Genomic DNA, 27,917 nt, shown 5'->3' on the forward strand with positions numbered 1-27,917 from the left:
AATATAAAAAATAATCAGACACAATGGGCCTGATTCTCAGTTATTCCATTCCTGCATTTAGATAGGGATGGGCGGAAAGTGAGGAGAAATATGGCTTAAAGCTGCCTTTGTATTTCCCATCTTCTGTTTTGCTCACAGCGTAAATTAGAACAGTCTCATGGAATTGTATGTATGCAACTTCTCTTAGCAACTTCTCTCTTCCTTTCCTCTTCAGACAAGGCTGTCATTAGCAACCATGCGAGTCCTGTTGGCACAGAAAATGAGTGTACCATTTGGTGGAGGAGGTGAATATGTGTGCCTGTGTAGAGTTATTGATCCAAATATGTAATGTTTTGACCTTATGATATTCTGTGTAGTTGTTTATCTCTCAAAACTGTTTCATGAGGATGACGAATAGATGCTCCCTTAAACCATGCTCATTCCATTCAGTGGACAGCATATCTAACTTCTTTGTGATTACTGGGTTTGAATCACTACTGGATGGGTGAGTAGAAGGGGTGGCTTACTGTACTGGAGGATACCATATATGTATATAATATGATGTCTTTCAGCAGAAGCAACCAACATGCTTTGCAAGCATAAACGAATTGTCACGTAAGCCCCCTTTTGAGGTACTATATTGTAGGTGAGTAGTATTAGCGTCATTTTACAGAGGTGTAAACTGAAGCTCACAAGGATAACAGGCCTGATTTTCAAACTAGGCCCCTATTTTTGTGGGCATAGTTCCTGAAATAATTTGGGCCCCAAAATTTTATATCCCGGGTTCAGTCATGCTTTGTCCTGGCAATTCACTGTTGGTGCTGAGGTGTGGGCATAACTTGTTATAGACAGAAAACTGCGCCTCTAAAAATGGTTCTAAAATCAGGCCTTAAGTGACTTGCCCACAGTCACACAGTGAGTCAGTGACAAAGCTGGGAAGAAGAATATTTTTTAAATTGCCCTGCAAGTGTTGCTTTTATTATTGTTAGACTTTTGTGCAAAAAACTCGTGGATACAGTCTCTTCAGCAATGCTATGATATTGCTCTGAAAATCAAATGGGCAGCTTTCCCACCTTATGTTTGTGAAGAGTACGGGTCCTTTAAAACCACACAGTACCTTGGCCTCAAGGGAAAGTGAGATTTGGTTCCAGAGGGCTCCTCCCTTCCCTTTTCTATGTATTGGAAATACTGAACTTGGAAGAAAACTGCCTTTTGTTTTCTAGTAACAGAAATGACACAGTAACTTGTTGTCACTACCATTTTATGTCTCTTCTACCTCCAAGAATCACACTTATAACAGCAGGACAATAAATAGCCTTCGGAAAGAGCCTAATCCATCCCAGTCAGTGATGGATGCTGCAAGGCCTGCCTTGAAAACCCCATTGAGATTTCCAGAGCACAGAGCCCGCTATTAATAATTGATTCTGTAAAAATGAAACTCTGATCGTGTTACTATTGATGAATTGCTTAGACAGAGGAACACAAGGAAAGGGTTCCAACTCTCTGAAAAGTAAACACCACTGTTCATTTGTAATTTCTTGGGCAGATGTTCATGTCTCTGGCCTAGATTTTAGTTGTGTGTGTTTAATTCTAACAAAAAGCCTAGTTGCTTTGAAGAAGGCTTTTATATAATGAGTAATATGTCAGGAAAGAGGACAACTGTATCAGTTTTGAATGCTGGCTGTCTGTAGCATTCCTAGATATATTAACTCTGGAACTAGCTGGTGAATCCCCCACAGTACATTTGGCAACAATGCCTGTCTCCTTTGGGGATTTTTGTTGCAGAGAGTGTGGAGAAGGGTGGTGATTGGGGGCCATCTGAAGACAAAGCTAAGGTGCTGGTGTAGTAATTTTTCTCAGAACAAATACAAATGTGATGCTTCTTTTTTTCTCAATAAATTGAAGTTAACGCGCTGATTGCCTGTTGTTTTAAACAATGAGTATGTATGTCTTTTAGTCAAAGCAGTAGATGATTGATCACAGGCCATTTAGCAAACAGCCCTGTGGCAAGTGATATTGTTTTGGGCTTTCAGGTTAAGGCCAGGAGCTGTTAGAAGAGCAATTGATTTTATTTTTTAGTATCAGTTTTGCCATGTGAGTGAATATATGAAGCTCAGTTTTCTTATTGCCAGTAGGTCATGTGATTCACATCTCTCCTGTTATTTCTCAGCACCTACAAGATTCAAGCCTGCTGTCCCTACAGGTGCATTGTTCCCAGTATAATCATCAGTTGTCTCTTGCATGAGAACTGCAGGGTCAGAATCTCACTGGCTTTTCTGCAGGCAGTGCTTCCTACTTTTTCTAGCTCTTTGTTTACCTTCTTCATCACCTGTTTCTCCCCTCATCTTCTTCATCCCATGTCTTATCAGTTTTCTCCTTCATTTCTCTTTAGCCCTACAAACAGGAGGGTTCTTCATGTCCCTCTCAGAACCCTGGATCCCTTCAGTTCTTACTCCCCTGCATCCCAGGGTCCTTGCTACACTAACCTCTCCTCCTGGTAGTTCATCAGGAGCAGTTGTTGGAGGCATTCCCTCAACCAGGGGCTGAGTGTGCTGCCCTCATGACACTCCCAGTCTCTGCAGGTCTGGGAGCTAGGGAACAAATATGGGACTTACTTCAAGTTTCCCAGAGGGGCTACAACCACATTATAGTCCTTTGCCTTCATGTCTTTCTCTTTTCTGGGGTAGGAAGTTAGGAAAGAGGCTTTAATCTTTGAGTGAGTGTGACATGGATCACTTGGTGAGTCACATGAGAGAGGTGCTACTGCTGTGTGTCAGATTTCTGCTAATTTGTGCTCTTAGATTATAAATTGTTTGAGGGACTGACTTGAGTGCAGTTTTCCTCTTGTAATGTGCTGTATATCCATTCAGTGCTTTATTACTAATAACTGACATGCATCTGTTAGAATACATTGTTCTGGTCACCATTCTGTCTGCCCAACTACTCCCATGCCAGATATGGGAAAGATAAGGGAAAGCTGAGTGTAATAACATCCTGGGCAGAACAGAAACCATGAGGATAGATGAGAGAAGAGGGAAAAATAATATCTCAGTCACCCTGCTCATTCCTTTAGTGGGTTGAGATCAGAGTCCATTTCAGATGTGCACCACAACCAGTGCAGGCTATTCTCCTCTCTGTGCTACACGTTCATTCGTGGTAGGTGACTAAGTCTATTCCCATTCTGTCTCCTCTCAGGCTTTGACTCATTCCAGGAAATACAGAAATATTCATTGGCAGGATCCTGAGTGGGAGTCCTCTCTCTTTCCAGCTCTTGTGCAGAAGTCACACACTGTTAGAAAACATTTTTCATCGATCACAGGCAAATGATAGACTGCGTTTAAAAACTCCTTGAAAAGGACTCTGCTGTTAGGGTCCCAGTCTCACTTATATTAAACGCCCATTGATTTTTGTTTCAGGATCAGGCCCTTGGTGAGGAGAGAGTGCCGCGGCTGTGGGAGGGCTACAGTTTGTTAGGAAAAGTGTCTGGCTTTTGCCCACAAGAGGGTGCCTCAGGGTCAGTTATGGTTGTTCTTGCTTGAAGTAGAGAAGCCATGTTGTAGTTTATTTTCTGTGCCACTAGAGGGGGCATGCTGGCTGCTCTAACTGCTAGTCATAGCCACAAAATCATAACAGTTTTGTACTTGAAAAGTAATATGCACTCAGACCACTGCTATATGCCTGCCATCATAACTTTGCCTTTACAAAGTTTTGTGTGTCTTTAGAATGGTACTATTCTGAGTAAATAAAGTGTTTGGGGGTTGCTCAGAAGTCCAGCAGCTACTTCTCATGCTCCTCCAAATTCCTGATGCAGACACAGAGACCGCAATAGGTATGGAGATCGAGTTGTTTAATTCCAATACTAATTAAAATTGAATGAGTCATACAGAAATTCAGCCTCTGGCTTCAATACTCATCAGAATTCTTGTGTTTTCTCACTCTGTTGGATACACAGGAGAGGGGAGAAAGGGCATGGAAACCTTACCTGCCTGATTCCCATGCACTTTAGGCTATCACACAACATCTTTGTGAGAAATAAAGAGCAAGGGAAACTGAGACTTGAGTAATCTTAAATCAGCGTGTGAATTCAAATGACAAGTTAGATCCAAACTGTATATTTAAACATATAAATTATTGATTAGTAATTTATAATGTTATGCATATGGCCTTATAAAAACTGCTGTTTACATAAATGTCATTATATGGATTTTTTTTTCAAATGTAATGTCAATGAATCCATAACCCATGATCAATCTCTGTCCCATATGTGTTAGAAGCCTGGGTACTAGTTGAGGTAGGCATTTTTATGAAGGAAGGGGGAAAGTAAAAACTCTGTAATAAACAGCAAAAGAAAGAACAATGCAAAGCTGAAGGCACTATTAGCCAGTTGCAGAATGCATTTTTGATGCGTGAAAAGGTTTTGTGGGCTATTGAACAACATCAGAAGTATAAAAGGCTAATCTTAGCTAACTTTGTGGACAGCAGTGTTTTTTTCTCCTAGGACCTCAAAGCACTTTACAAATATTAATGAATTGAATTAATTTAGTGAACAAATTTAATATAATGAATTGTCTGATACTTTATGGAACCTTATTAAAAGCTGATGTAAAGAGCTACCAGCAGAAGTCATAAGAAGTTTCGTTGGTCCTACAAACTGGAGGAACTGTTCTACATAGTCGTGATCCCTTCTACTGCTACTTTATCTTTTAAGTATTTACACACACACACATATATAAAGCTATATAGCAGTCCTGCAACAAGCCTTGTATCAAACATTAAACAAAATCTAACATTATATATTTTTTTTTAAAAAAAACCTCTTATTCATGAAAAAGGGGAGAGAAAAGTGAATTCTAGGACTGTCCAGTTGGATTTATGTATATTTTGTAAGATGCTTAGATAGTGATGAATTCATAAGTACCTGGTTAAAATAGAATACTCAGTGGTGTGATGCAAGTAAATATTGTCATCATATTACAGATGGTTAAACTGAGACAGCAAGAAGATAAGGGACTTGTCCAAGGATGTATGAATCAGTTGCAGAGCTAGGAATAGAATCCAGCTCCCAAACTCCCACTCTAGCTACTGGCCATCCTTGTTTCAGAGTTGAGGATTGAGCATCCCACCCGGGAGCTTTGGCTTTTGTAATTTTGCAGAACTAAAACATGAGTCTAGCAACAGGATTCCACTAATCAATGAAGACCATGCTAGTTTCTGGCCACTAGTTTGCAGATCCATCACAAGTGTCCTGCTTATCATTTAGTGGAGTATTGGGAACTCCTTGCCCTTATTCCTATACAGATCATGTTTTGAATTTGTGAAGGATAATTGGCCTGTCAGCATGTTCCTATGAAGGTATATTACAGGTCTGAGTGTGTTATATGTGGGTATTTGGAGTGCTGGTCTGAGCACAAGAGTGTATATGTGTGCACAAGAGCGGATGTGGAGCTGTGTGGGCATGTATACTTCCTAGGTTTGAGCACGCAGGTGAATGTGTAGGTCATGATACACAGCTATGAATGTATACATATTTGTGTGTGCTCAAATGTAGATGTGAGTAGTACCAGCTTCTCTGTGTGTGTCCATATCTGAGCAACTTTGCGGGGTGTGTGCATCTGTGGGGATGAGGTTGTGTGTGTGTTTGTTTGCATGTGCCACATGGGGCAGCCCCCAGCTGAGCTCCCGAGGCGGAATGCTGCTGGTGTATTACTACTATGAAAGGTTCTCCCGGCCTAGGAGCCTTCCCCTGTCCCGCAGGGACTGACCCTGGTAGGTTTGAACCTCCCCCCGCAGTCAAACAGCGCTTCCCCTTTAAGAGGCCCTCCTGGATTGTCAATCGCAGCGTCCCCTCCCCTTCCTGCAACGGCTGCGAGTGCGGTTCACAGAGCAGCCGCCAGAGCCTGGGCTGGCGAGATGGGCAGCCGGGAGCGGCGGCGGCGGCGCCGGGAGGCTACTCGCAGGGGCGCCGGGCTCTCCGGAGCCATGGGCTAGCGACGGAGCTGGCGAGGGACAAGCCGCCGCCCTGCCGCCCGTGCCCGGCGGGGCCTGGGAGTGTGCGCGGCCAGAGGGCAGCACAATAGCCCGGGAGGAGGGAGCGCGCAACGCGGAGCCAGGACCGAGCGGCGGGGCTCTCCATTGCCCCGCACATCCCTGCCGCCGAGCGCAGCTGCGCCAGGTCCTCGGCCCCCCGCCCGGGGCAGCGGGGGTGGGTGAGATTCACCTTCCCTCCCTCCCACCTCCGCTCCTTTGTCCACGCTGCCTCTGAAGAGCTCCGGCTTGCTGGGTCGGGGGCATTGTTATCTTTGGGCATGCGGGGGGCGAAGTAGGGGGTGTTTGCGGGGTCGCAAGCAGGAGGGGAGGGGAGGAGAGGGGACGTTCTCGGACACAGGACCACCGGGCTTTACCTCCCCGGTTTAGCTTCATGCGTGGACTGGGGAAAAGATCCATTCCGTGAGTGTGAACCTGTCTCTGGCCGTTCTGTGAAAACGCTCCATGTGAAATTCAGCGGGCGGATTCTCTCCACCTCCTGTTCCCCCATCGTGATCTTTTCCCTGGATGCAAAATGGTGGACCCAGTGGGGTTTGTGGAGGCTTGGAAAGCCCAGTTTGCAGACTCCGAGCCTCCTAAGATGGAGCTGAAATCTGTGGGAGATATTGAGCAGGAGCTGGAGATGTGCAAAGCCTCTATCCGGAGGCTGGAGATGGAGGTCAACAAGGAGAGGTTCCGTATGATTTACCTGCAGACTCTCTTGGCAAAGGAGAAGAAGAGCTATGACCGACAGAGGTGGGGTTTCAAGAGGATTTCCCAGCTGCCTGAAGGGGATGCAGAGCTGCACAACCAGGACCCACATCATCACCAAAGCACCGAGCAAGGGGATCCAGAAAAAAACAGACCCCACCACGGAGAGGAGAAGTTCAAGCCAAGGATACCTTCTCTGAGGAAGCTGTCTGCCCAGAGCGATGGGTCGGACCTGTTGCCCTTGGAGAGCCCCCAGCATGGGGAAGGGGAGCAAGACAGGTGTAAATACTACAGTGAAGAGAAACTGAAGAGAGTGGCGGAAGATATGGAGAATCGCTGTGATATGGATGGATCCCCTTCAAAGCACAGGCCCTCTTCCACCCGCAGGCTGGTGGGCTCCACTGAGAAAGAGGGGTCCTTTGAGCCTCTTGCTAAGGACAAAGGGAACGCCACCAGTGTGGCAGCACTAAGGTCCAACTTTGAGAGGATTAAAAAGGTTAATTCACATTGTTCTGGTGATAGCAAGGATGCTGCTGAGAAGCCCTTCTATGTGAACATGGAGTACCACCATGAGAAGGGTTTAGTGAAGGTCAATGATAAAGAAGTTTCTGATAAAATAAGCTCCCTTGGTAGCCAAGCCATGCAGATGGAACGCAAAAAATCCTTGCACTCCCTCCCGTCTAATGTGGTACCCAGCTTTAATGAGTTCCAGAGGCCGGCCTACCGGGGAAGGTCTTCTGAGAGCAGCTTTGGCTATGATGGAGAATATGAGGATGCTGAACTGAACCCCAGGTTTCTGAAAGACAACCTAATAAATGTCAATGGAGGCAATCGACCCCCTTGGCAACCAATGGACTTTCAGCCCTACCAAAGCATCTATGTGGGTGGGATGATGGGGGAAGGAGAAAGCAAAGGACCCGTACTGCGGAATCAGAGTGCCTCTGATCAGGAAAAGCATCTTACATGGCCCAGGAGGTCTTATTCCCCAAGGAGTTTTGAGGACATTGGGGGAGGGTATACTCCAGATTGTAGCTCAAATGAGAACCTCACATCCAGTGAGGAAGATTTCTCTTCAGGGCAGTCTAGCCATGTTTCCCCCAGCCCCACCACTTACCGCATGTATCGGGAGAAAAGCCGTTCTCCGTCCCAAAATTCTCAACAATCCTTCGACAGCAGCAGCCCACCAACCCCCCAGTCTCAAAAGCGGCCCAGGCAACAGCCAGTCATTGTGTCTGAAGCCACTATTGTGGGAGTACGGAAAACAGGACAGATCTGGCCAAATGATGGAGATATGCCATCTGGGAGAGGTCCTCAGGACAGCTGTTTCCATGGAGATGCAGGTGTGTACATCTTGTTTAAACAGGGGTTTGGTTAATTCACATGTTCGTGTCTACATGTGGGGAAGGAAGGGTGCTTTGGGTTGACCACGCAAAGGGAGGCAACGGTCTAAAAAGAGAACCCGGGCTATAACTCAAAGCTGCCCTGATCTGGGGTTGACCTCATAGGCTAAAACTCAAGCTTGGGGTAGTTAGACTTCTTGGAATGAAAGATTTGGTTCCCAGGAAGGCTGACAACTCTGCATCATTCTGGAGGTAATAAATTGGGGTCCATGCAATTTATTTCATGTGTTTAAGACTTTATATAAACCAGTGCCTTGAGTGAAGCTCCTCTAACCCCTTTTTATAAAGATAGAAGTTTGTCCTAGTGTCCTTTGCCAATATTTCCCTTCCTTCTGCTGTTGTGCTGTATAGTGGTTGAACTGCACGCCATAGCTGCATGGGGTGCATGTCAGTGATGCTGTAACCTGGCATTGTTACCCCAGGGCTTTACCAATAGAAATGCTGCTCCCTCATTTCTGTTTTCCTGCCCATTGGTATTTGGGGACCTCAGACATCATTCTGTCTGCTGTATCATCCTTTAATTATTACACAAGCTAAAGGAATGATAATCCAGCCCTTCCCCTGTGTTTTATTATGTTTTTAAATGAGTGAGGTTCATGGGATGTTAGGAAGCCCTAGATGATGCCTTATGGGAGATTGGTTAGTTTAGCTTTAGCAGACCCAAAACAGAAATGGATTGTTTTGAGAAGGGAGGGGCATGTTTGAACCCATTCCTACATTTATGTATTCAGGGCTGCATCTGACTGAATTTGATGAAATAAGGAAACACTGGGACCATGTTCAGAGTTGGGTCTGGATGAGTAGAAATTAACAGTTAATTACATTGTTTGATTTAAAGGGATATGCTGGATTTTATGTAGACATTTGAACTCCTTGTCATTATGCATTGCAATAGCAGCTAACCTCTTCCTTTGACTCATTTAGCCTTCCAACGTTTAAAGGGAAAGAAATGAAGTGTTTTTCAGGAGTGAAGAAATCCCTGAGATAGGTTTAACAGAGTCCAATCATTCTCTGAGTTTGTATGTAATCTTAATCTCCGTCTCTCTCTTTTTAAGTCAATATTTTAATAAGGGATTAACTCAGATGTCTGCAAACAGGATTGAATTCCTGTAGTAGTGGTGGATTCAAAGCTTTGAAGAGGTTCAAAGAGGGAGGTCTATCAAGGATGTTTTCATTGTCTCAAGTTGCTCTAGTTCTCAGAGTGAGTGATTTAAATGGAAGGAGATCTCCCTGCTGCTTGTTGGAGGCATGTATTTGGGTGAGCATTTGGCTGGAAGGTTTCACAGATACAGTTTCAACCCCCATGAAATTGGAGTTCCATTGTTGTGTTAGTGAAAGGCTGTTCTGTATAAATGTCTGTTTACTATAAATGAAAGCTGCTTGAGCATTCCAAACCTTGGCACCTTGTCCTTGCAGCAACCCCTTCCTTATCAGATTATATATACATATGCGCTGTCTGTTCCATGACTTCTGTGCTCTCCCTTGGTCTTGTGTGTTCTTATGGGATGTAGATGAGAAGCAGAGGGAGGTTGGATCCAATGCTGGTTTAAACTGAGCTGCAGCCATCTGTCTCTGCTCTTTTTGTTTACTGATGTGCTTTAGATGACTGGGGAGCCTTCTAGCTGTTGCAATTTTCCAGAAAGGAACAATGGGGAGAAAACAACAACGGTGGATAAAGCTTGTTCTCCAAGGCAGATTTTGCCTGCTAGATTGGGCTTCCTGAAAGGCAGTGATCTGATTTTATTTTAAATACTGCTGGATAAGTGAAATACATTATGTGCGAACGTATGTTAACAAAAGAGCCTGCTGGCATCTGAGATCCCCAAACCAACTCCTGGTTTGCAGCCCAATGATTTGTTCCTGGTTATGACCAGAGAACTGCAGGCACATGACCAGGTATATTTTACCTCCCTGCTTTCTCCAGCCTAGGGGATAACATAAGCTGGTTTTGTAGGGGTGGCTGTTTACAATTGTCTAAACCTGGTAAGTAGTGGCTACTTTCTACTCTACTGCAAAAAAAAGGATTCTATGTCCACAAGACAACTACGTTTCTTGTTCACTGCTGTTCATTTCCATTATAAGTCATTCTGCAGGCATGCTGAATGGGATTTTTTCTTATGCTTAGGAAGGTGTATATTTGAGCCTAAGCAAACTGACAGAGTCCTGACTTCATAAAACAAACACAAACCAAAGGTGTAAGAGGCATCATGTGGTGTTCCATATATGGCCTGATAGGGACTATCCTCCACTCTACATGTTATAAGAAAAGGAGTACTTGTGGCACCTTAGAGACTCCATGTTGTGAAACTATCTCTTTGCTTCAGCCAGCCTGCACTGTATCTGTGCTTGAGCCATGCCACTACTAGTCCTGCCAATCTTCCCTGAAGCTGTTTGAACAGGATGTGCAGGTCTAGGTCACCACAGGTTCTGTTCAGCCTTAATGGTAATTAGTGTCAAGTTGGACTTGTCCTATGGTATTTGGCTCCTTCATGCATCCAGATTTCATATATTTCCTGGCTTTACATTCTGTGGGTGAATCTTTTTTCAGGACTTTGGTTCATGCTAACACTGAACTGAACCAGGCATATAGACGTGTGCTATGCACACTTCCTCTGTGGGTCTGCCAGTGTATCTTCATGCTAGCCAGCAAACACCTGCTGCTTCAGTCCTAGGCCTCTCGCGCAGAGGCTGCCAGTCATGCCAAACCATGTGTTAGTTCTATGATGTGGATGGGGACTAGGGTGAGATCACTAAACGCTCTCACTTGGGAGTTAAGCCAAGTTTTAAACCTAGATTTCCAGAAATGAGAGGTGTCTAGAATTCTAACAGCAGACCCAGGTAGCGGGGACTCAGCTCCTTTCTGAATGGCTGTAGGGGGGATGCTGCTCCGTGAGTGTGGGCATTTTAATAACTATTTGTAAAATTTCATAAACAACTTTCATCCAACATCTTGCATCCTCAGATGAATTATGCAACACTTACAATTATTTCATGTAATGCGAGTGGAGGGGGAAAAGTCTTAACATAGTTTAAAAGCTCTCAGATTTATCACAATTATTTGTATGGAGAATGATAACACATTTTCTAATGGATTTTATTTCTTTTTTTCTGTCTGCTGTTGCAAATAACCCCATGGTGTTCCCTGCACGTAATTAAGGGGGAAAAGTAATGTAGGGACCTCTATGAAATGGAGAGGTCTCGTTGTGACCTTGGTCAGTTCAGTTTTTAAAATAGTCTCCCTCTCTTTTAGCTACTGATCACACCAAAATTGTAGCTTGTGTTTATATTTCCAGCTCAGCAGGATGTGGAAGTCTGACGGATGCTTGCTCTGTGAATGAGATGATCTGTGCCCTCATGCTGAAGAGCAAGAAACCCCACATCTAGAGTCTGGTTAGTAGGTAGCCTGCCTGGGTCCTAAGTGCAGTTTACATTCTCCACAAAGACAGTATTTGTCTACAAAGCTCTTTCCTGTGAATACCCTTGTGGCGGTGGAGACTTCTGTCCACCTGGGAGAGCTGAACAAAGCTCTCCTCAGAGTTCTGCCAATGGCACCCCAGAAGGTTAGCAGGAACCAGTGTTGCTCAGTTTGGGAATAGGATTTGTATGTCATTTTACTCCATTGGTAATAAGTTTGTAGACCCCTGGTCAGCTCATGGGCAGGGTTTAATAATGCTTATTTTTGTATCTCCACTAGCACAGAAAGTCAGAGTGCCTCTTCCTGGAGCAGTGCATATAATCAGGCTATGGATGGAGAAAAGTACTCTGAAATGGATCCATGCAAACAGAATGCTTGGCTCAAAACTCAATTTAGGTCCCTTTGGAACGGAATAGCTTTGTAAAGCGTATGCCCAGTCAGGGACCTAGATTCTTCAGTTACAAATGCCTAGCTAGATAGTCAAGCATGTAAGTCCCTGGCTATTAGCAGTATTGGTTTAAAGGTCATTACTGATACCGTTTCAGTGTGCAGCCCAGACAAAGTACAATATAGAGGACAGTGGAGGGAGAGTGTTGTCTGGTGGTTACAACAGGGGATCAGGAGCTATGTTTCCTAAATTCTTTTCCTGACCATACGTCACTTCTCTGCTGTGTGATCTTAGGCCAGTCTCTTGCCCTTGTTATCCCTCAGTTTCCCTGCTAAATTGGGTGCAATGATGCTTAGCCACCTCCCATGGATTTTAGGATGCTTTGTTTCTAAAGTGCTTTGCTCTTCCACAGCAATGTAAACAGTGACTGTCAGTGAGGCAGATGCTGTGCCTTTGTCACTGTTTAGAAACAGCACTCTACTATGAGCAGCTAAAATGGGATTTTATCTGCTGCACTTTCCTTCTACTCTTGGGAACCTCAAACCTAGGAAATTCCATAAAGTGCATTTCGCCCCTTCTCTCAAGGAGAGAAGGTTAGTACTCCCCTTGATAAGGATGGAAGAGATCCTAGTGGCCTTTACAACACGCATATGGTTAAGGCATTGCCACTTACTTTGTGGCATCTAAGTCTAGGGCTGTTGGCTGTAGCTCCTGGCTGTTGGTCTGTCAGTGGCTCGCTCAGTCAAGAATGAGGCTTGGATCTAGTCTCTGACATTTGTCTCTAGTTCATTTTGCTATTTTCTTTTTTTTAAGCCTTTCTCTGATATAACCCAGCCCCCACTTTAATCCTTTTCAGTACCAGGCAGCGGATTTTCTAGGCACACTAATGACAATACACTGTCCTAAATGGCCCCCTCAGTGCTTTCCAGAGATTGATTGTTTGTTCTTGACATTATTTAGCTGCTTATTATATTGCCCCCCTTCCCAGAGTGCGTGAGCGGAACACCCTCTTCTTCCCCCACCAGCTCTGACGAAAGAGCTGAAGCTCGTTGCTGATGGCCCTGCTAATGTGATTGAGCATGACCTCTCCTCCTTCCTGTGCACCCTCTTTCTCCTGCAAGTAGATGCAGACTCTCAGTTGTGGCCCTGCACAGTATTCAGAACAGGGAGATGCAGATAAACCGTTTTTTCTCCAGCTCGCTGTGTACTCTGGTTTGTTTTGTTTCCAGTTGGGCCTGGCTATACCCAAAGGACAAGCAGGCTGCAAACCAACCAGTATGGTAGTTGTGTCTGTTGTCACCATCCTGCTCCATGACAGCAGAGGGCCTTCCTATAGTGTATAATGTAGAAGCAACAGAAATAGGACTAGCTTCCCCATTGGTGGAGAAAAGAGGAGAGAGATGACTAATAATAAACCTGGGGGAGGTGGGGGTCACTTGCCTACCCTGCCTCTGCACGGAATAGCAGTGGCCATTCACTGTGCACTTGTCCATGGCTCAAGCTAGTGCTGCCAGCATTTCCCTCCTGCCATTTGACTGAAGTAGAACATTTATTTCATGTGCAGTTATGTGAATATGTAAAGTGATTGCTTTTCAGACTTTTACCAGCTCCCTACAGAGAGCACCTTACCATTCACAGAAATGCAGCCGCTTGAGTATAGGTCACGGCAGCTATAGAACAATGCCAGCTAAACTACGCCCACGGGCGTAAGGCAGGAAGCAAAGATAATAAGAATTTGCCAACGTTGAGGGGTGGGGTGAGGTAATGTCTTTACTTTTGGAATGTGCTGTGCTTGTGGATGACATGCATGGGGGAGATGGATAGATTTGGGGGCAAAAGATGTCTTACTCAAGTGAAGTGACAGGAATTTTTAAGGAGGCCCAAGTTGAAAGATGGCCAGCATGCTGACTAAATGCTCCCAGTTCTTGCAAGAAGTAATGTAGGCTCTTTAATTATCATTAATTAATTATCCAAGCTACAGTTTTGAACCTCAGCTGAAAGACAGGCCAGCAAAGAAGCCTTTGTGAGTTTGAGACCCGGTAACATGCTTCTGACTTCAGAGTCGAGCACTGTGGTGCACTGTAAGCCTAACAGAGTCCTGTCCCTTTTCCCAGCCCACTGGGGATAATCAGTCACAATGCCCAAGGCAAAAGGGGCCAGTGCTTTGCCTTCAAGGAATTTTGGAGGTCAGTCCATAAAGGTTAATGAGGTAAGACTTGGCAAGCTGGCCGTCGGAGGAGTAATGCTTTGTTTCAGTTACCACAGGAAAACCTATCCGATTGTGGAGCAGAGGCGCAGCTTTCGTGAAGCCACCTTTCCCCCAGAGAAACCAAGACCAGGGCAGCAGGTTGTTTGACTTTCTCCTTTTAGTTTGCTTCACCCACCCAGATAAGCATGAAAGAACTATAAGGGCCTGATTCTGCTCTTACTGTGCTGAAAATTCATTGACTTCAGTGGAGTTACGTCTGTTTCTTGCTGGTACACGTGAGAAAAGAAACAGGTTTTTAGTGCTATATCGTGATTCAGCCAGTGGACCACAAACATTGTCAGAGAGAGAGGGAGTTTGACTGCACGTTTTGATATCTAGACTCCTGAGTGTCTTGGCTGGGTGTGTGCAGTGTATGAAGGAAGTCCTCTCAAAGCAGAAATCAAATTCTTGAGGTACGAAGCAGTTTTTAGCCAGCGCACCAATTGTAAGGTGTATTATTTTTCTGCCCTGATTTTTAAATTTGTGTAATTTACAGAGGGCTGGGATTGTTGTACATTGTAAATAAATCCTTGAACATCAAAACTTCTGTAAATGCTGAGGCGGGGTTTTGTAATCCATAACATCCTAAAATTTGTTTTGAATTACAGTGTGCGTATTTTAAGCGCTAAAACTGTCATCTGTACAGAGCTGATGCGGGGTGCTCCAGTCACAGTATTTGTATGTGGTTTGCATATCTGTTCTAGTTACTAAAATAATAGTTTCTCTCCCCTTACTCCCCTCCCCCTTTCAAACTTATACAACTCAAACCCTCTATTTAGCTAGGCAACGGAACAAGATCAGAATCTCTTTTATCTGAGAGGAAACCCAATGTAAATGTGGCCGCTGGGGCTGGATTGCCTCATGGTCATATGGTTACCTGTGAGTCCATGGTGGCCATACTGTCTGAATGAGCTTTATCAGTGCTGCACATTCACTTTTATATCTGCTAATATTTTTGAACGGTACATGTTGGTATAACAGTCTCTGATGGGGATCTCTGTATTTGCTACCAGCAAATCTAGCATAGCCTACAAAATAAACTGCTATTCTAGTGGCCACTTTTTTTTTTTGCATCCTAATCCCTACTGCATCTTTCAAAGAAAGAAACCTCTTATGGTGTTATACCAAAATCAACAGTGTTTCTCTGCATGTCACTCCAGATTGTAGTGTGGCAAGGACCCAAGGTGCTTATAGATTGGACTGTGCTTGTAGGAAAGTAGTAGCTGTAGCATACAGCACTGTGTGGATCAAATATTTTTTATCCTGTAATTCCAAACCTATGGGATAGTGGGTTGCAGACGTATCTTAATAATGGACAGCCCGTGTGTTTGGACTCTATAAACTTAGTGCATTTCTATCTCTGTGTGTGGTGTCTGGGAACACAAGAACTGCACAGGCTTGGGACCTTATGCCTGCTGTTGACCCCCAAAAGACTTAATATCGTAGAACAGGATTCTGATCCGCCTCACCTAGCTCTGAAATGCAGCTACATCTGAGATGGGTTGTGACAGCCATTGTAATGGCACCAGTAATTTGCTGCACAGCATTTTTAGGACAAGGAAGACACTCTGAGTTTCACTGCCTGAGAGTCAGCTGGGTGAGAATGCCCTGTGGGAGCCTGCAGCGAAAGAGGGCTCTTGTTGTTAGAACACGGCCTTAACAGTTCAAAATCCAGTCCCCAAATCATTTTCAAGTATGGACAGTGACAGCCGCACGCTCTGTGAAAATGGGCCAGGAGCATCCCCTTGTAATCTGTTTTGAAGAAAATACACTTAAGTTCCCTGAGCATTGGGCTTCAAACATGCGCCCAAGACAGTGAAAACTGAGTATTACTGGTCTGTTTGCACAATATGCATTTCCAATAACATGGAGCGAACTGTATCTGCTACAGTTTGGACTAAAGTCGGCAGGAACTATATATTTTTCGGTGCGTTCACCCAGGAAGGTAATAATGACTCATCAGCATGGCTGGTGTCAGCTTCCTATGCTCTAACTGAGACTAGATTATGATGCTCTGAACAAGGCAAGAGAAGGAAAAGTTTGTGAGTATGTTACCTTCCAACTGCCTCTTAGTTTAGAGCCACATGACATCCATATCCCACCAATCTGATATTTCTGTTTTGGTCCTACAAATTATTCACAGTAGACAATGCTGAAATATGAACATATAAAGTTACAAAAAATAAGATGCTAAGGAAATTTATTGCACATTGTCTGAGGCTTCCTATGCTATTTTTTGGTACCCTTCATTTTGACACACACACACACACACACACACACACACACACACACACACACACACACACACACACACACACACACACACACACACACACACACACACACACACACACACACACACACACACACACTGTATATCTCATTTAGATCCTGATAGGTTGTGAGCTTTGGCTTGGGAGTTCCCTGCCCACATTCTCATGTCTTTTGTGACCACTTGCTTCATGTTCCCCTAAGATCATCCCTGGACCGAAGTTTAACAGGGAGGAAGTCAACATTTTCTCATGCCTTGGAGTCTTGCGGTGTCATGTTATTGTCCTTGTTTCAGGGAATCTTGGTATTTGGATGAATTTTCTGCTGGTTGCACTAGTTACTTGTATGGATTTGTGGGTTAGTCAGTAAAAGAACATCTTGTTAATCATCATAGCAGCTCTCCAGTCTGAGCCTAACTGGCTGCTAGCAAGCTTGATGCTTAAACTTAGTAGTGATTAAAAGGTGTTTTATGAAGGGGTTGTGCAGTCTGCGTGACTTCAGGGTGATTGCTGTCATGGGAAGGGTGGAGACCACGGGCATGGGGCGACACAATTGAAGTGTGTTGCTTTTAAGGCTATTAAGAGCTGATAAGTAAAATCTCTGAGTTATTCTTTCAGTAAAAAGAAGAGTGAACTCTTATGCCACCAGAGCAGAGGCAGTGGATGACTTGTACTTCCAGTTGGGTGGGAGTACTCTCTTGGTCTTGTAGTAAAGAGCCAGCCTGTGAATTCTGCTCTCAATCAGAATCGGACGAAATTTGGCATCTTTATCCTTTCTGTTTCTCTCAAGATGTTTACAAACAGCAACAGCTTTCTTATGTTTACGACTGAAGCTGTAGTAGGATGGAAATATATTCTTCAGCCCTGGGACATACATGTTGCTCAGGAACAGAGAGCTCTCACTAGAGAGATCAAAGCAAAATTATCCCAAAAGGATTTCTAACAGTGGAGTGAATTACTTTGCTTTTTTGTGTGCAAGGGAATGGTGTGGCACGGAGCAGAAAGGAGATGATTTCTGCTCGTCGGGGGGGGGGGGGGGGGTTGCAGAAAAGAATTCTATTAACATTGTGGCTCAAAAAAATATGGATCACGTAATCTAGTAATCAAACTCGGTATCGAAGCATAGTGGGAGGGGGAGGAGAGAAGGGTATACTTAGCGGAGTCTAGGGTACTGCCTCAGTGGGAAGCCCAGAGCTCCCTCCTAATTGGATACAGGAGGAGGGGGCCATGCAACTTTGCCATCCTGGGTGCTGGGCTGGAGACTCTCTCTCTGTCATCTCCCATTTCGCTCCCTCCTACCCCCTCCACCACACCCATGCATGAGGGATCTCAATGGAATGTCCCTTAACCATGTTAGAAGGAAAGTGTTTATACTTCATTGCCTATAGTGCATATTCTGCTGTGCACAGGGTAAAGCACTGATAATGCTGCAATGCTCTGCTCTTCCTCATACAAGTGTATCTAGGACCTCAGAGCTCTGCTTCCTGCTTTGCCTTTGAATTTCAGGGAGATCGCTGAGCTGCAAGGCTGGCCGCACTCACTGATTTGACTTGCCAGGGTGAGCAGGAAAGTGGAATTTTAAGCTCATCTTTTCCTAACATGGGGCTCTTCTTAATTTAACACTCGGATGGCAGCTGGGTTCTGTTCCTTGCACATCTAGGAGCTCTGCTGCTTCATGACTTTGGATTATGGCATGTTCCAGAGCAGTGTCTTGCACTCTTCCCTCCTTCCCAAAGGGAGGTTTCTCCAAGTGTGGAATCCCTTGCTGCTAGCTAATCATTATGTGGTGTCTGGAGAGGGGAAAGGATAAGAATTCCCTAATGCTGGGAAGCTGCTTTTAGCGCAGTTCTAGGTTTTTGGTTTGTCTGTTGCCTGGAGGAAGCTAAACTGTGGCCCACGAGAACAAGGTGACATAGGCGCATCATCTCCCTGAATATGCTGGGAAACTGCAGTGATTTTTTTGTAGGGAGATCCCATGCACGAACCTGCCACTCTGACCCCCTCAAATCTGAATTTATTCTCAGCCTCCACATTTAGTCGAATATGTTTACCTTAGTGACTTGATGGCCCATACATGCAATAAAACTCAGAACGCTTAGCCACGTGCTCAGTATTGCTTACCATTGAACCTTTTCAGAAACCTGAAGCTGTCTGGGTGAAAACCCACCCAGATGTGTTTTGTATTAAGCAGATTTAACAAAGCTGCTGGATTGCAGTAAGGTGATCCAAGTGTGAATGGTTACTGTTACCTGTAGGTAGTGTCAAGTCCAGACATTGATGATTCAGGCTTCTAAAATAATCCTCCAGCAGGTATATATTTTCCAACAATATTACATAAGGCTTTATCTACTCTGTAACTATAAAAGTGTCCGGAGGACAGGTTACAACCTAGTTGTCTCCTGACCTGGTCACAATGTGGTTAAAAGAAAAGGAGGACTTGTGGCACCTTTAGAGACTAACAACCACAAGTCCTTCTTTTCTTTTTGCGGATACAGACTAACATGGCTGCTACTCTGAAATGTGGTTAAAAGTTGTAGTGTAGATGGGCACTAACCTTGTCTCCACACCCAGGCTAATGCACTGGACAGTCCAAGTCTTAATGCAGTTACTGAACCTGTCTATGCTACAACTTCAAACCATAGTGTTAACTGGGTTATGGGCTAGCTGTTTTGTAAATAGGTCTTCTGACTTGGTTAGAGTGTAAATGCAGACAGCACCTTAGATCCACAGGGTTAGTATCCTCGTATCTATGCTCAGATACTCCCTTTGAATGTGTTCCAATCCTCATGAATTCTGAGCTGCAGTGGGGAATTTCACAGGGATGCCTGAGGTTGCACTAGAAAGACAGTTTGGAAAGCTGATTCCTGTGCTAAAGTCCAAGAGAGCCTCCCAGTGCCCCCCAAAATAAGGCACATTTAGAAGAAACAGCTGCGTGGATCCGTCCTTATGAGGCCAGGCAGGATTGATTCTATGGGTCAAGTATAAGGAAGCCTCTTAAAATGCATCTGGACCAGGTGTGGGCTATTGAAGGGTGGCCTTGGAAAGGAGGTTTATATTTGATGTGTGTTCTCAACCTGCGGGTCATGAACAGGAGTCGGGGATTCGCAACCACCACAGCCTTCCCATCTTGCTAAATGGGATGAGATTCTTGACTAAATCATGACTAGATGGGGTGGAGTTTCCAGAAGGGTCCCAGTATGGATGAGGGTAACCCAGTGAAGCCTCTGCTGTACAGGAACAATTGGAGAAAACAGTAGGGATTGTTCTTATGTTTGCAGGTATTATTATTTTTGTTAGTTAACACATTTACACATGCTGATGGTCACCCCAACTGAGTCCCTTTTGAAGGGCAGGGGCATGTACTAAACATCTGTTCACTACGGGCTGGGAAGGATCCCGCAGTGACTTCAGTCAGCTTTGGCTCAGCCTCAGAGCGATAACTAGGAGTTTCTGTATACCTGCCTGAGGTTGCAAAGTGAGATGCTGGGCTTGATGTTTAACTCCTAAGCCTGTGTGTTTGGGCTTGATGTTTAACTCCTAAGCCTTTCTAACAAACAGCACCCCACCCCCTCAAAAACCAACAACGGTGTTCATTCTACTTGTTTGTAAATGGTTTAAAAGTGGAGAGCCTGGTTTGCATCCGTATCACCCAATTTCAAAAGCCATGTTACAGCCACTATGTTGGAAGTAGTAGCATAGACAGGTATCTGAGCCCTGCTAGGCAGGCAGTTTCAAACACTTTCTTGATGTAATGTTTCTCTGCCTGTCTGAGAACTGTGCTGAGTGCTCACGTGCATTTGCTCTGGGTACTATGGAAACGCCAACCCAGTTTGGAAAGCATTTTTTGCTAACACTTACTAACACTTGTCAGCATACATCTCTACTGACAAATATCTTGAGGCTGACAAAAAAAAGTCAATGTGCTTACAAACATACAGAGTTGTTCATACAACTCTTTCAACATGCTTCTCTAATTGGCTTAATCTTGAGATATCATTTGAACTTTTAATAGATTAAAAAAGTTTTAAAGTACACTTTACTTATATAAGGAGAGCTATGTTTCTGTATTTTGAATTAAACTATATTGTCTAAGAATAAAACAAGACACCATCTAACCTGTAAGCTGGATGGTGTTTAGGCAACATGCTCTAGACATGTTCTAACATTGTTTGGTCTTAATTTGTTTTGATGAGACTGACTGTGTTATAAGCATGTTAAACTAATGCCCTCACTCTGCCCTTGACCAGCCAACCCCTACATGTTTGAGCCCTGACCTTTAAATAACATGGGATCATCTCATCTCAGCCACTCAGGCAAAACTAATCCATGTTATAACGTGGCTAGTGTGCTGCTGTTGTTAAGTGTGATGTTTAAACACAGTAAAATTTATACTGCAGATAGGACCGAAGTAACTCAAGTTTTAGTCCCCATCTCCAGCTTTATTACCTATTATGGTCTGGGTTTTCCCACTTCGTGTCACTTTGCTTTATTATCTGCTGTGTAAACAAGCTCCATATATGCTTTGAGAGTGAGCAAAAAACAACTACTACAAAACAAAGCAGTCAAGACCAGGGTGGGAACTTCAGAAGTTTGTTCGATTTCCATGTGTTCGTGTTTCATACTGTTCACTGTGCAGATGTACAGTGTTACACCTTTTAAAGTTGCTCATTTTTAAACCATTTCAAAGTATTTTAGTTTGCTATTATTATAATAACCCAGAGCTAGGTTGGCATTAAAATCTGTTTCCTTACTGAATTTGTTTTCTCCTCTTATATAGGGTTAATCATAGATTACTTTTTTTAAAAAGAGCATATGAGCTATCTCCTTTTGTTCTTTGTTCTTTTACATTGGATGGGGTAGGGAAATAGACATAGTTGCACAGACTATGGAAACATACAAGGAAAAAATTAGGTCAAATTTTGTTACCTCCAACCTTGAAGGAATCTCTTCTAAAATAATTTCTAGCTTGTGTGTAGTGCTTTTCATCCCAAAGTGCTTTAGAGATCGGTAGGTCAGTATCGTTATCTCCATTTTACAGATGGGTAAGCTGAGGCCCAGAAACCTGCTCAGGGTCAACCCACAGCCGAGTAGGAGAACTGGGAATAAAACCTTGGTCTCCTGAACTGTAGTATAGTGCACTTTCTGTGGGTCACACTGCCTTCCAGTGGAAAAGCTTGTCTACAGCTATGTGATTACAAATAAATTACAAAGCCCTCTCATCGTTTTGACATAAAAAAATTGTCAAAAATGATGATCCCTGGCTTTTGGTGATTCTAATAGCTGTTGCAGACAGGGGATGGGTAGCTCTAGTCTGTGATAGAAAGCCATATTGGCACTCATCTCTGGTAGTTAGTTTCTGTAGAATGGAAGCTTTAGTTTTTTGTGTTTTAAACAAAATAAACTTAAGGCCTGTTCCACTGGGGTTCCTGCCAGGGTTACAATTGTGTAGGTTGGGCCTTTGTTTCTAGCTCTTCTATAGCAAAGAAAACTGTCACAAATAATTGCAGAACTGCTTCTGCGGAGAAATAATAGCTCTGAAAGGTATGAACTGTGCCTCATCTCTGTTAGCACCAGCTCCCTTCACAGTCTCTCTGCTGCAGCCTCATTCCTTCTGCTTTCCATTTTCTTCTTGTCTCTCCTTCCCTCTGCTATCTATTCCTAAATCCACGTGCTTATTAATTGATCCCCTGTACCTTCTTCCCCTCAATGTGTCCCCCCCACTAAATAATTAAAAACAAAAATGCAAAACTCACATGGCATTTGCTACCCATCCCTCTAGTTGTTCTGCTCGGATGTTGCATCTCTTTCCCTCCCACCCTTTGTCTCTCTTATTTCGTTTAGACTGTACAGTCTTTGAGGCAGGGACTTTCTTTGATTACATGTTTGTACAGGTCCCAGCATCAGTGAGCCCAATATGGGACCATTAGGTGCTACTGGGTGTGCTAATAGCGGGGGTGTTGACTTTCCATAATGATGACTCTCTCTCATATTCACATATATATATATTATATATATGTAAAACTTTGTAAACAATTTCATGGCTGATCATCCAATTTCTGTGGAGGAGATTTGGGGTGAAATTTGGAACAGAGTATCCTTTCTGCAGTCAGACCCCTGCTTATAATGGCTTGATTGCAGGTGTAAGGGGTGGAAATGTATGTCACTAGTTGTTCAGGTTTTATAGATGATTAAATAGAATCCACCTATGTATCATTTTGTCTAGTATCAGTTACAACCTTCAAGGGAAAAACAAGTTTCTGAGTCAGCTCAGAGCATCATTAAAAGACAGACCAGGTGGTATTCCCAAACCCATGTGATGGACTCTTCTTTCTCAGCTACCCATTGAAGTATTTTTATAATTTTTTTTTTATTACATCAGCAATATTGTGTTGGGTGTCTGTGTCCAACAGAGGCTGGGACAGAGGATGCAATTATCCCTCTCTTCCAAGAATAGAAAGACCTCTGGCTCCTGCTTGAAAACTGCTTGGGTCAATAAACCATCTGGAAGGAGAGCTTGGGGTGGATGCTAGATCAGCACCACCTTACGAGGAGACTGGATCACCTTGGAAAATCTGATTAGGTAGGTCTTCTTGGCTAACTTATACTCTGTGTCTGTGTGTCTAGAAGAGGGGAGGGTGGTGAGGAGTAGGACTTGCTTTATTTTTATCATTTGATGTAATTGCTGTAATAAGCACTCGGCTGCAGCATTCTGTCCTCCATAGCTGCACAGTACATGGACAGTTTCCTTAGTTGAGCATTTTCATGCCGAGACCATTGCCAGACCCTCCTTCGTTGTTTTTTTGGGAAAGACAGAATTTTACCCTCCTGACCCAAAAATGCAAATAATCCTTAGCAGCAGCATCGCTCGTCTGATATACTGGTTTTAAAGTGAGGAGGGGAACCACAGATGTTCAGCAAAAGTAATTGTGAAGAAATTTTAAAAGCCTTCTGTTGCTCTACCTGTCCCTTTAAAACATCTCTGCTTTCAGTCTACCTCTGTCTGCCTCACTCAGGTCGTTTCCATGACTCTGTCAAGATAAACAGTTCCATTCTGTGGACCCTGAGGACACAGATATTTGTGATCTGTTCTGCTTTGTCTTGCTATATGCCTAATGTAATAGTAGCCAGGTGCTGGGTTCTTGGCTTTTAATATGTCCTCTGCAGGGGCGGCGAGTTACATGGGCTCATGATGCCTGGGCTCCACCAATATTCAGGGCCCGGGGGCCTGGCTCCACCAATGTCTGGGACCGGGTCTCTCCCCTGCCCTCGCTTGCTGCCCCCACTTGCTGCCCCGGAGCCTGCAGCTCAGGCTGACTCTGCTCTGCTGGCTTCCAGCATCAACTGCTGCCGCAGGGTCCTAGTGCCCCCCGTCACTGGGCCAGGGCAGGCTGCCCTTCCGCCTGAGCCCTGAGCCTCTCCAATGCCCCAAACCCCTCATCCCCAGCCCCAGACAGAGCCAGACAGACAGATTCCTCCCCCCCCCGCACCATAACCCTCTGCCCCAGTCCCACAGCCCTCATCCCTGTACCCCCTCCTATCCCCAAACTCCATCCCAGAGCCTGCACCCCTCACCCCCTCCTGCCCACCTCTCCCAGCCCGGAGCCTGTCCCCAAACTCCCTCCCAGAGCCTGCACCCCAGCCCTCTGCATTCTCTTCCAGAGCCTGTACCCCCACCCCTTGCCCCAGCCTGGAGCCTGCACCCAAACTTCATCCCAGAGCCTGCACCCCTCCCCCACACAAACGCCCTCCCAGAGCCTGCACCCTGAACCCCTCCTGCACCCTAATCCCCAGCCCCAGTCCAGGACCTGCACCCGAGACCTCCTCCCCCATACCCAAACTCCCTCCCAGAGCCTTAGGCAGGTGCGGGGGCGGGTTCTGGGCACCACCAACATTTCTATAAACCTGCCACCCCTGGTCCTCTGCTCTTTGTGTTCCCTGCCTGGTCTGCCAACATGGAAAACAATGCCCCATCCTGTTGACTCATTGTGCCCAGAACCCTCCTCCATTCCTGAAATAGGATTAATATTGGAGGCAGTTCTAACATAAAGATGGGGCACTTTTTTTCCCTTCCCTTTTTACATAGCTTGTTTCTACTTATGCTGGGCTTGAGAATCCTGTTTCCCATATGCTGTTGCCTGGGGCTGTCTGCCACAGGCTCATTCCCTTATCTGGTATTCTCTTAAAGGGCTTTTGCAACAAATACAGCTGTTGTAGAAAAAAAACATGTATGCAGAATGATCCTTTTAACAGGTTTATTTTTATTCTGTATCAGGTGCTTAAGTGGATTTTGCTTCATTTAGAATTTCCTAGAAGATGAATCCAAGTGGAATCTGCTGCTGTCAGGTCCTCTCAGGTCATGTCTCAGCACACACATAATGTGTGAACCCAGGAACTGCTGTGCTGTGCTCAGGGCAGGGGCAGAAGGGGAGGGCTCATCATTATTTAGAGGTAGATGCAGGGAGTAGTGAGCTGTTTACCATGAATACCATGCTGTTGGCTGCGTGTGCGGCTTTCAGGTCAGACTTTGAGGTCCTGGTTGCTCTGCTAGGACTTTAAAAATGCTGTGTCTTTTTTCATAAGAATGTGGGTTCGTCCTTGTGCTGTGTGTTGTGAAGGCACAACATGAGGGAGCGGCAAGCTCTGGTTGCTCACTCCGGAGGTGGCTGCATGTCAGTGGTGCTTTACTTATGTATATACCCTATTTTGTTTTGGAATCAAAGGACTGAATCAAGAGACATGTCAGATATTAACAAATTAATTGGTTTTAAAAATACACCTCCTTTCCTGCTGACAGAGGTAAACAGGACCCTGGCCCTTACCATCAACGTGTGATGCAGACCTGTTGTAATGTCACACTTTTTGAGCTCTTGCAAACAAGTGTATCCTGCAAAATGCTAGAGCTGGCAAGGAACTAGTCAGCAAGTTGACTGGGAAGGAACAGTACAACCTTGAGCAAAGCACTTTGGAATGTAGCAGGTTCCTGATAAGAGGAACTGGGTGGGCGAGTCTTTTGCAAGTTGTAGTTCCACGGAAGGGCTGTGTTTCTAGGGAAGCATAGCACTCTCCTTTTTAAAACTTTGGTTGAAGAACTGTGAACACGCTGAGCTGTGTGGGATTTGTGGGAAGGTTTTGCTGACCCCTTATGAGCTAGATGAAGGATTTTTATCTACAGTTGATGTTACAGAACTTTACATTTTTTTATTGGCTTTAAAAGGGCAAATAAAATCATCCTATGTTGATGTAATGCATGTGTGAGGGAGGAAAAAACAAGTCAGTCTGAGAAGGAGCTTTTCCACACAGGAAAGGAAGAAGACAGTATATAAAATTGATTTTGGGGGGGAAGGGAGGGAGTCTTCCCTGTCACAAAATAAGAACAGGTAGCACTAACAACACTTGCCAGGACCTATACATGCCTTAGAAAGGCTAATTAATTAAGCTTCACAGCCTTCCTATGAGGCAGGCATTATTTACATTTTAGAGAGTGGGGAACAGAATGAAGGAGACCGGAATTAAACACATTCCAGTTTTCCTGTGCTACAGGATTGACTTCCAGATTAACCGGCTCTTCTTATTTACATTTCTCCAAACGCAGACTTGCCTGTTGTTCTTGGTGCTTAAGAAGGTGCATTTACAGCAAAGGTCAGTTGCATTTAAGCCTGAGTTAACTTGTCAGGATTCTCCCTGCCAAAACTCCCCTGAAATTTAGAAAGTCCCCAATTAGGCCTTGTTAATGTTCATTCTTACGTGATCAATGAGGTCATGGCATGGCATGTTCAGTCAGCCAGGGAGTGCAACTGTACTGTGAGAACAAATGGGGTGGTTCTCAGACCAACCCATCTCTTCCACCTTGGCTGAGTATCATAATTTATTGCAGCAGCATCTAAAAGTCCCAGTCCTGGACCAGGGCCCCATTGTGCTAAGTGCTGTACAAACACAGAACAGAACAAGAAGACTGTTCCCCCTCTGCAGAATTTAAAATCTAATAAGGGTACATCCAGTTCTCTTCTCGCTTTGACCTGAGTGACCCTACAGTCTGTCACTTGCTCTCTCCCACATGGGCATCCTGACCACTAGGAAACCTTGAGAACCACAGACTGACACTAATCACTGTGGTGCCTCTCCTGGGCTGAAAACACCAATTGTGTAGGACTCCCCTTCGTGTGCTAGGTGATGCAGCCATTCTTGGCAAAGGCACTGGTGACACCCAGTCACTTTCTAATGCTACCTACACAAGGAACAGGCTGATATTGGCCATGGAGAAATTGCTTCCACCTTCAGCATCAGCACCTCTCCTCCCCCACCTCTGCCGAGCACTCTGACACTTCATTGTGCACCTTACCTCTAACCCAGGGGTTCTCAAACTGGGGGTCAGGAGGTTATTACATGGGGGATTGCGAGCTGTCCACCTCCACCCCAAATCCCACTTTGCCTCCAGCATTTATAATGGTGTTTGAATATATTAAAAAAGTGTTTTTAATTTATAAGGGGGGGGGATCGCACTCAGAGGCTTGCTATGTGAAAGGGGTCACCAGTACAAAAGTTTGAGAACCTCTGCTCTAACCTCTGCCATGGCAAACAGTACCTGTCTCTTAGCCATACCTCCATCTCCTCTCCTCTGGACTGCTGCAATTCACTTGTTTTGAGGTTCCCTAAGACTAAACCTACTGCTGCACTATCCCTGGAAATGGAAACGCATCCACTTCTACACTGGCCCCAGTCATTAGACTCCATACCAAATCCCCCTCCTGCTATTCAAAATCTTGATACGCTTACTTGCTCTCCTTGCCATTCAATCTCCTCACTTCCAATTCTCCTGCTTCCGCCCTACACCCTCTCCAAATCCCGAACATCTTTCTTCCTGGCCCTGTCTCTTCTCCTATGCTGACCCCCACTCTGTGCCTAACTTACCACCTCATTCCTTTCAGATCCCTTTTTCAAGGCCCATCTGTGTGACTCTTATCCCTCTGGCTAATAAAAACAATTAAATTCTGCTCATTTTCTGGGTCTCTCTGTCCCTGAGCTCACTCACTGTCCCTAAAACTGATTTTTTTTTAGCTGACCTTCACCCCCTGTTCCACAGCATGCTGGAGATGCTGCTGGTATGGTGTTAGAATCTGCATAGTTCATGCTTTGAGATGGTACAAGATAGTGATGCTCTTAGGAACTTTGCTGTACAAAAGATTGAATTCTGCGAGGAAGAGCCACTGCACCATGATGGCTGTAATAAGGTTGCCCTTCACTTGTTCCCAGACAGCCGTCCCTGTGGGCCGCCACACCCGAGTCCACATTGTGGAAGAGTCGATCAAACGAGGGAATACAACACTTGGCAAGAAGCAAAACCACCCACTTGCCTGTGCAGGTTTGTGAGATTGCTGTGGAGAAAGACATAGACTTATTAAAGAGGTGGCCTGTGGCTAGGCTCCTTGAGTCTGCTGCCAGCTTAGTGCCTGGAAATACATTATAAACATAGCGCCTGATTCTC

The 27,917-nt window shown here is 44.7% G+C and overlaps 1 protein-coding gene and 1 pseudogene across 2 annotated transcripts in view; both read left to right on the top strand.

Annotated features, from left to right (window-relative positions):
• The first annotated feature begins 6,538 nt into the window (after positions 1 to 6,538).
• The window catches only part of BCR (BCR activator of RhoGEF and GTPase), a 126,368-nt gene continuing 104,989 nt past the window's right edge, over positions 6,539 to 27,917 (top strand). The window contains exons 1-3 of one of the 2 annotated variants that reach the window (XM_077834928.1): positions 6,539 to 6,799; positions 6,890 to 6,962; positions 7,038 to 8,054. In XM_077834928.1, the coding sequence (XP_077691054.1) occupies positions 6,539 to 6,799; positions 6,890 to 6,962; positions 7,038 to 8,054 (1,351 nt within the window). Of the gene's footprint in view, positions 8,055 to 27,917 lie in introns of both variants that reach the window. The other variant, XM_077834927.1, reaches the window with a different exon arrangement.
• On the top strand, positions 12,500 to 12,617 carry LOC144275910 (U6atac minor spliceosomal RNA; annotated as a pseudogene).

The sequence above is a fragment of the Eretmochelys imbricata genome, chromosome 15, assembly GCF_965152235.1.
Source record: "Eretmochelys imbricata isolate rEreImb1 chromosome 15, rEreImb1.hap1, whole genome shotgun sequence".
Taxonomy (NCBI): domain Eukaryota; kingdom Metazoa; phylum Chordata; order Testudines; family Cheloniidae; genus Eretmochelys; species Eretmochelys imbricata.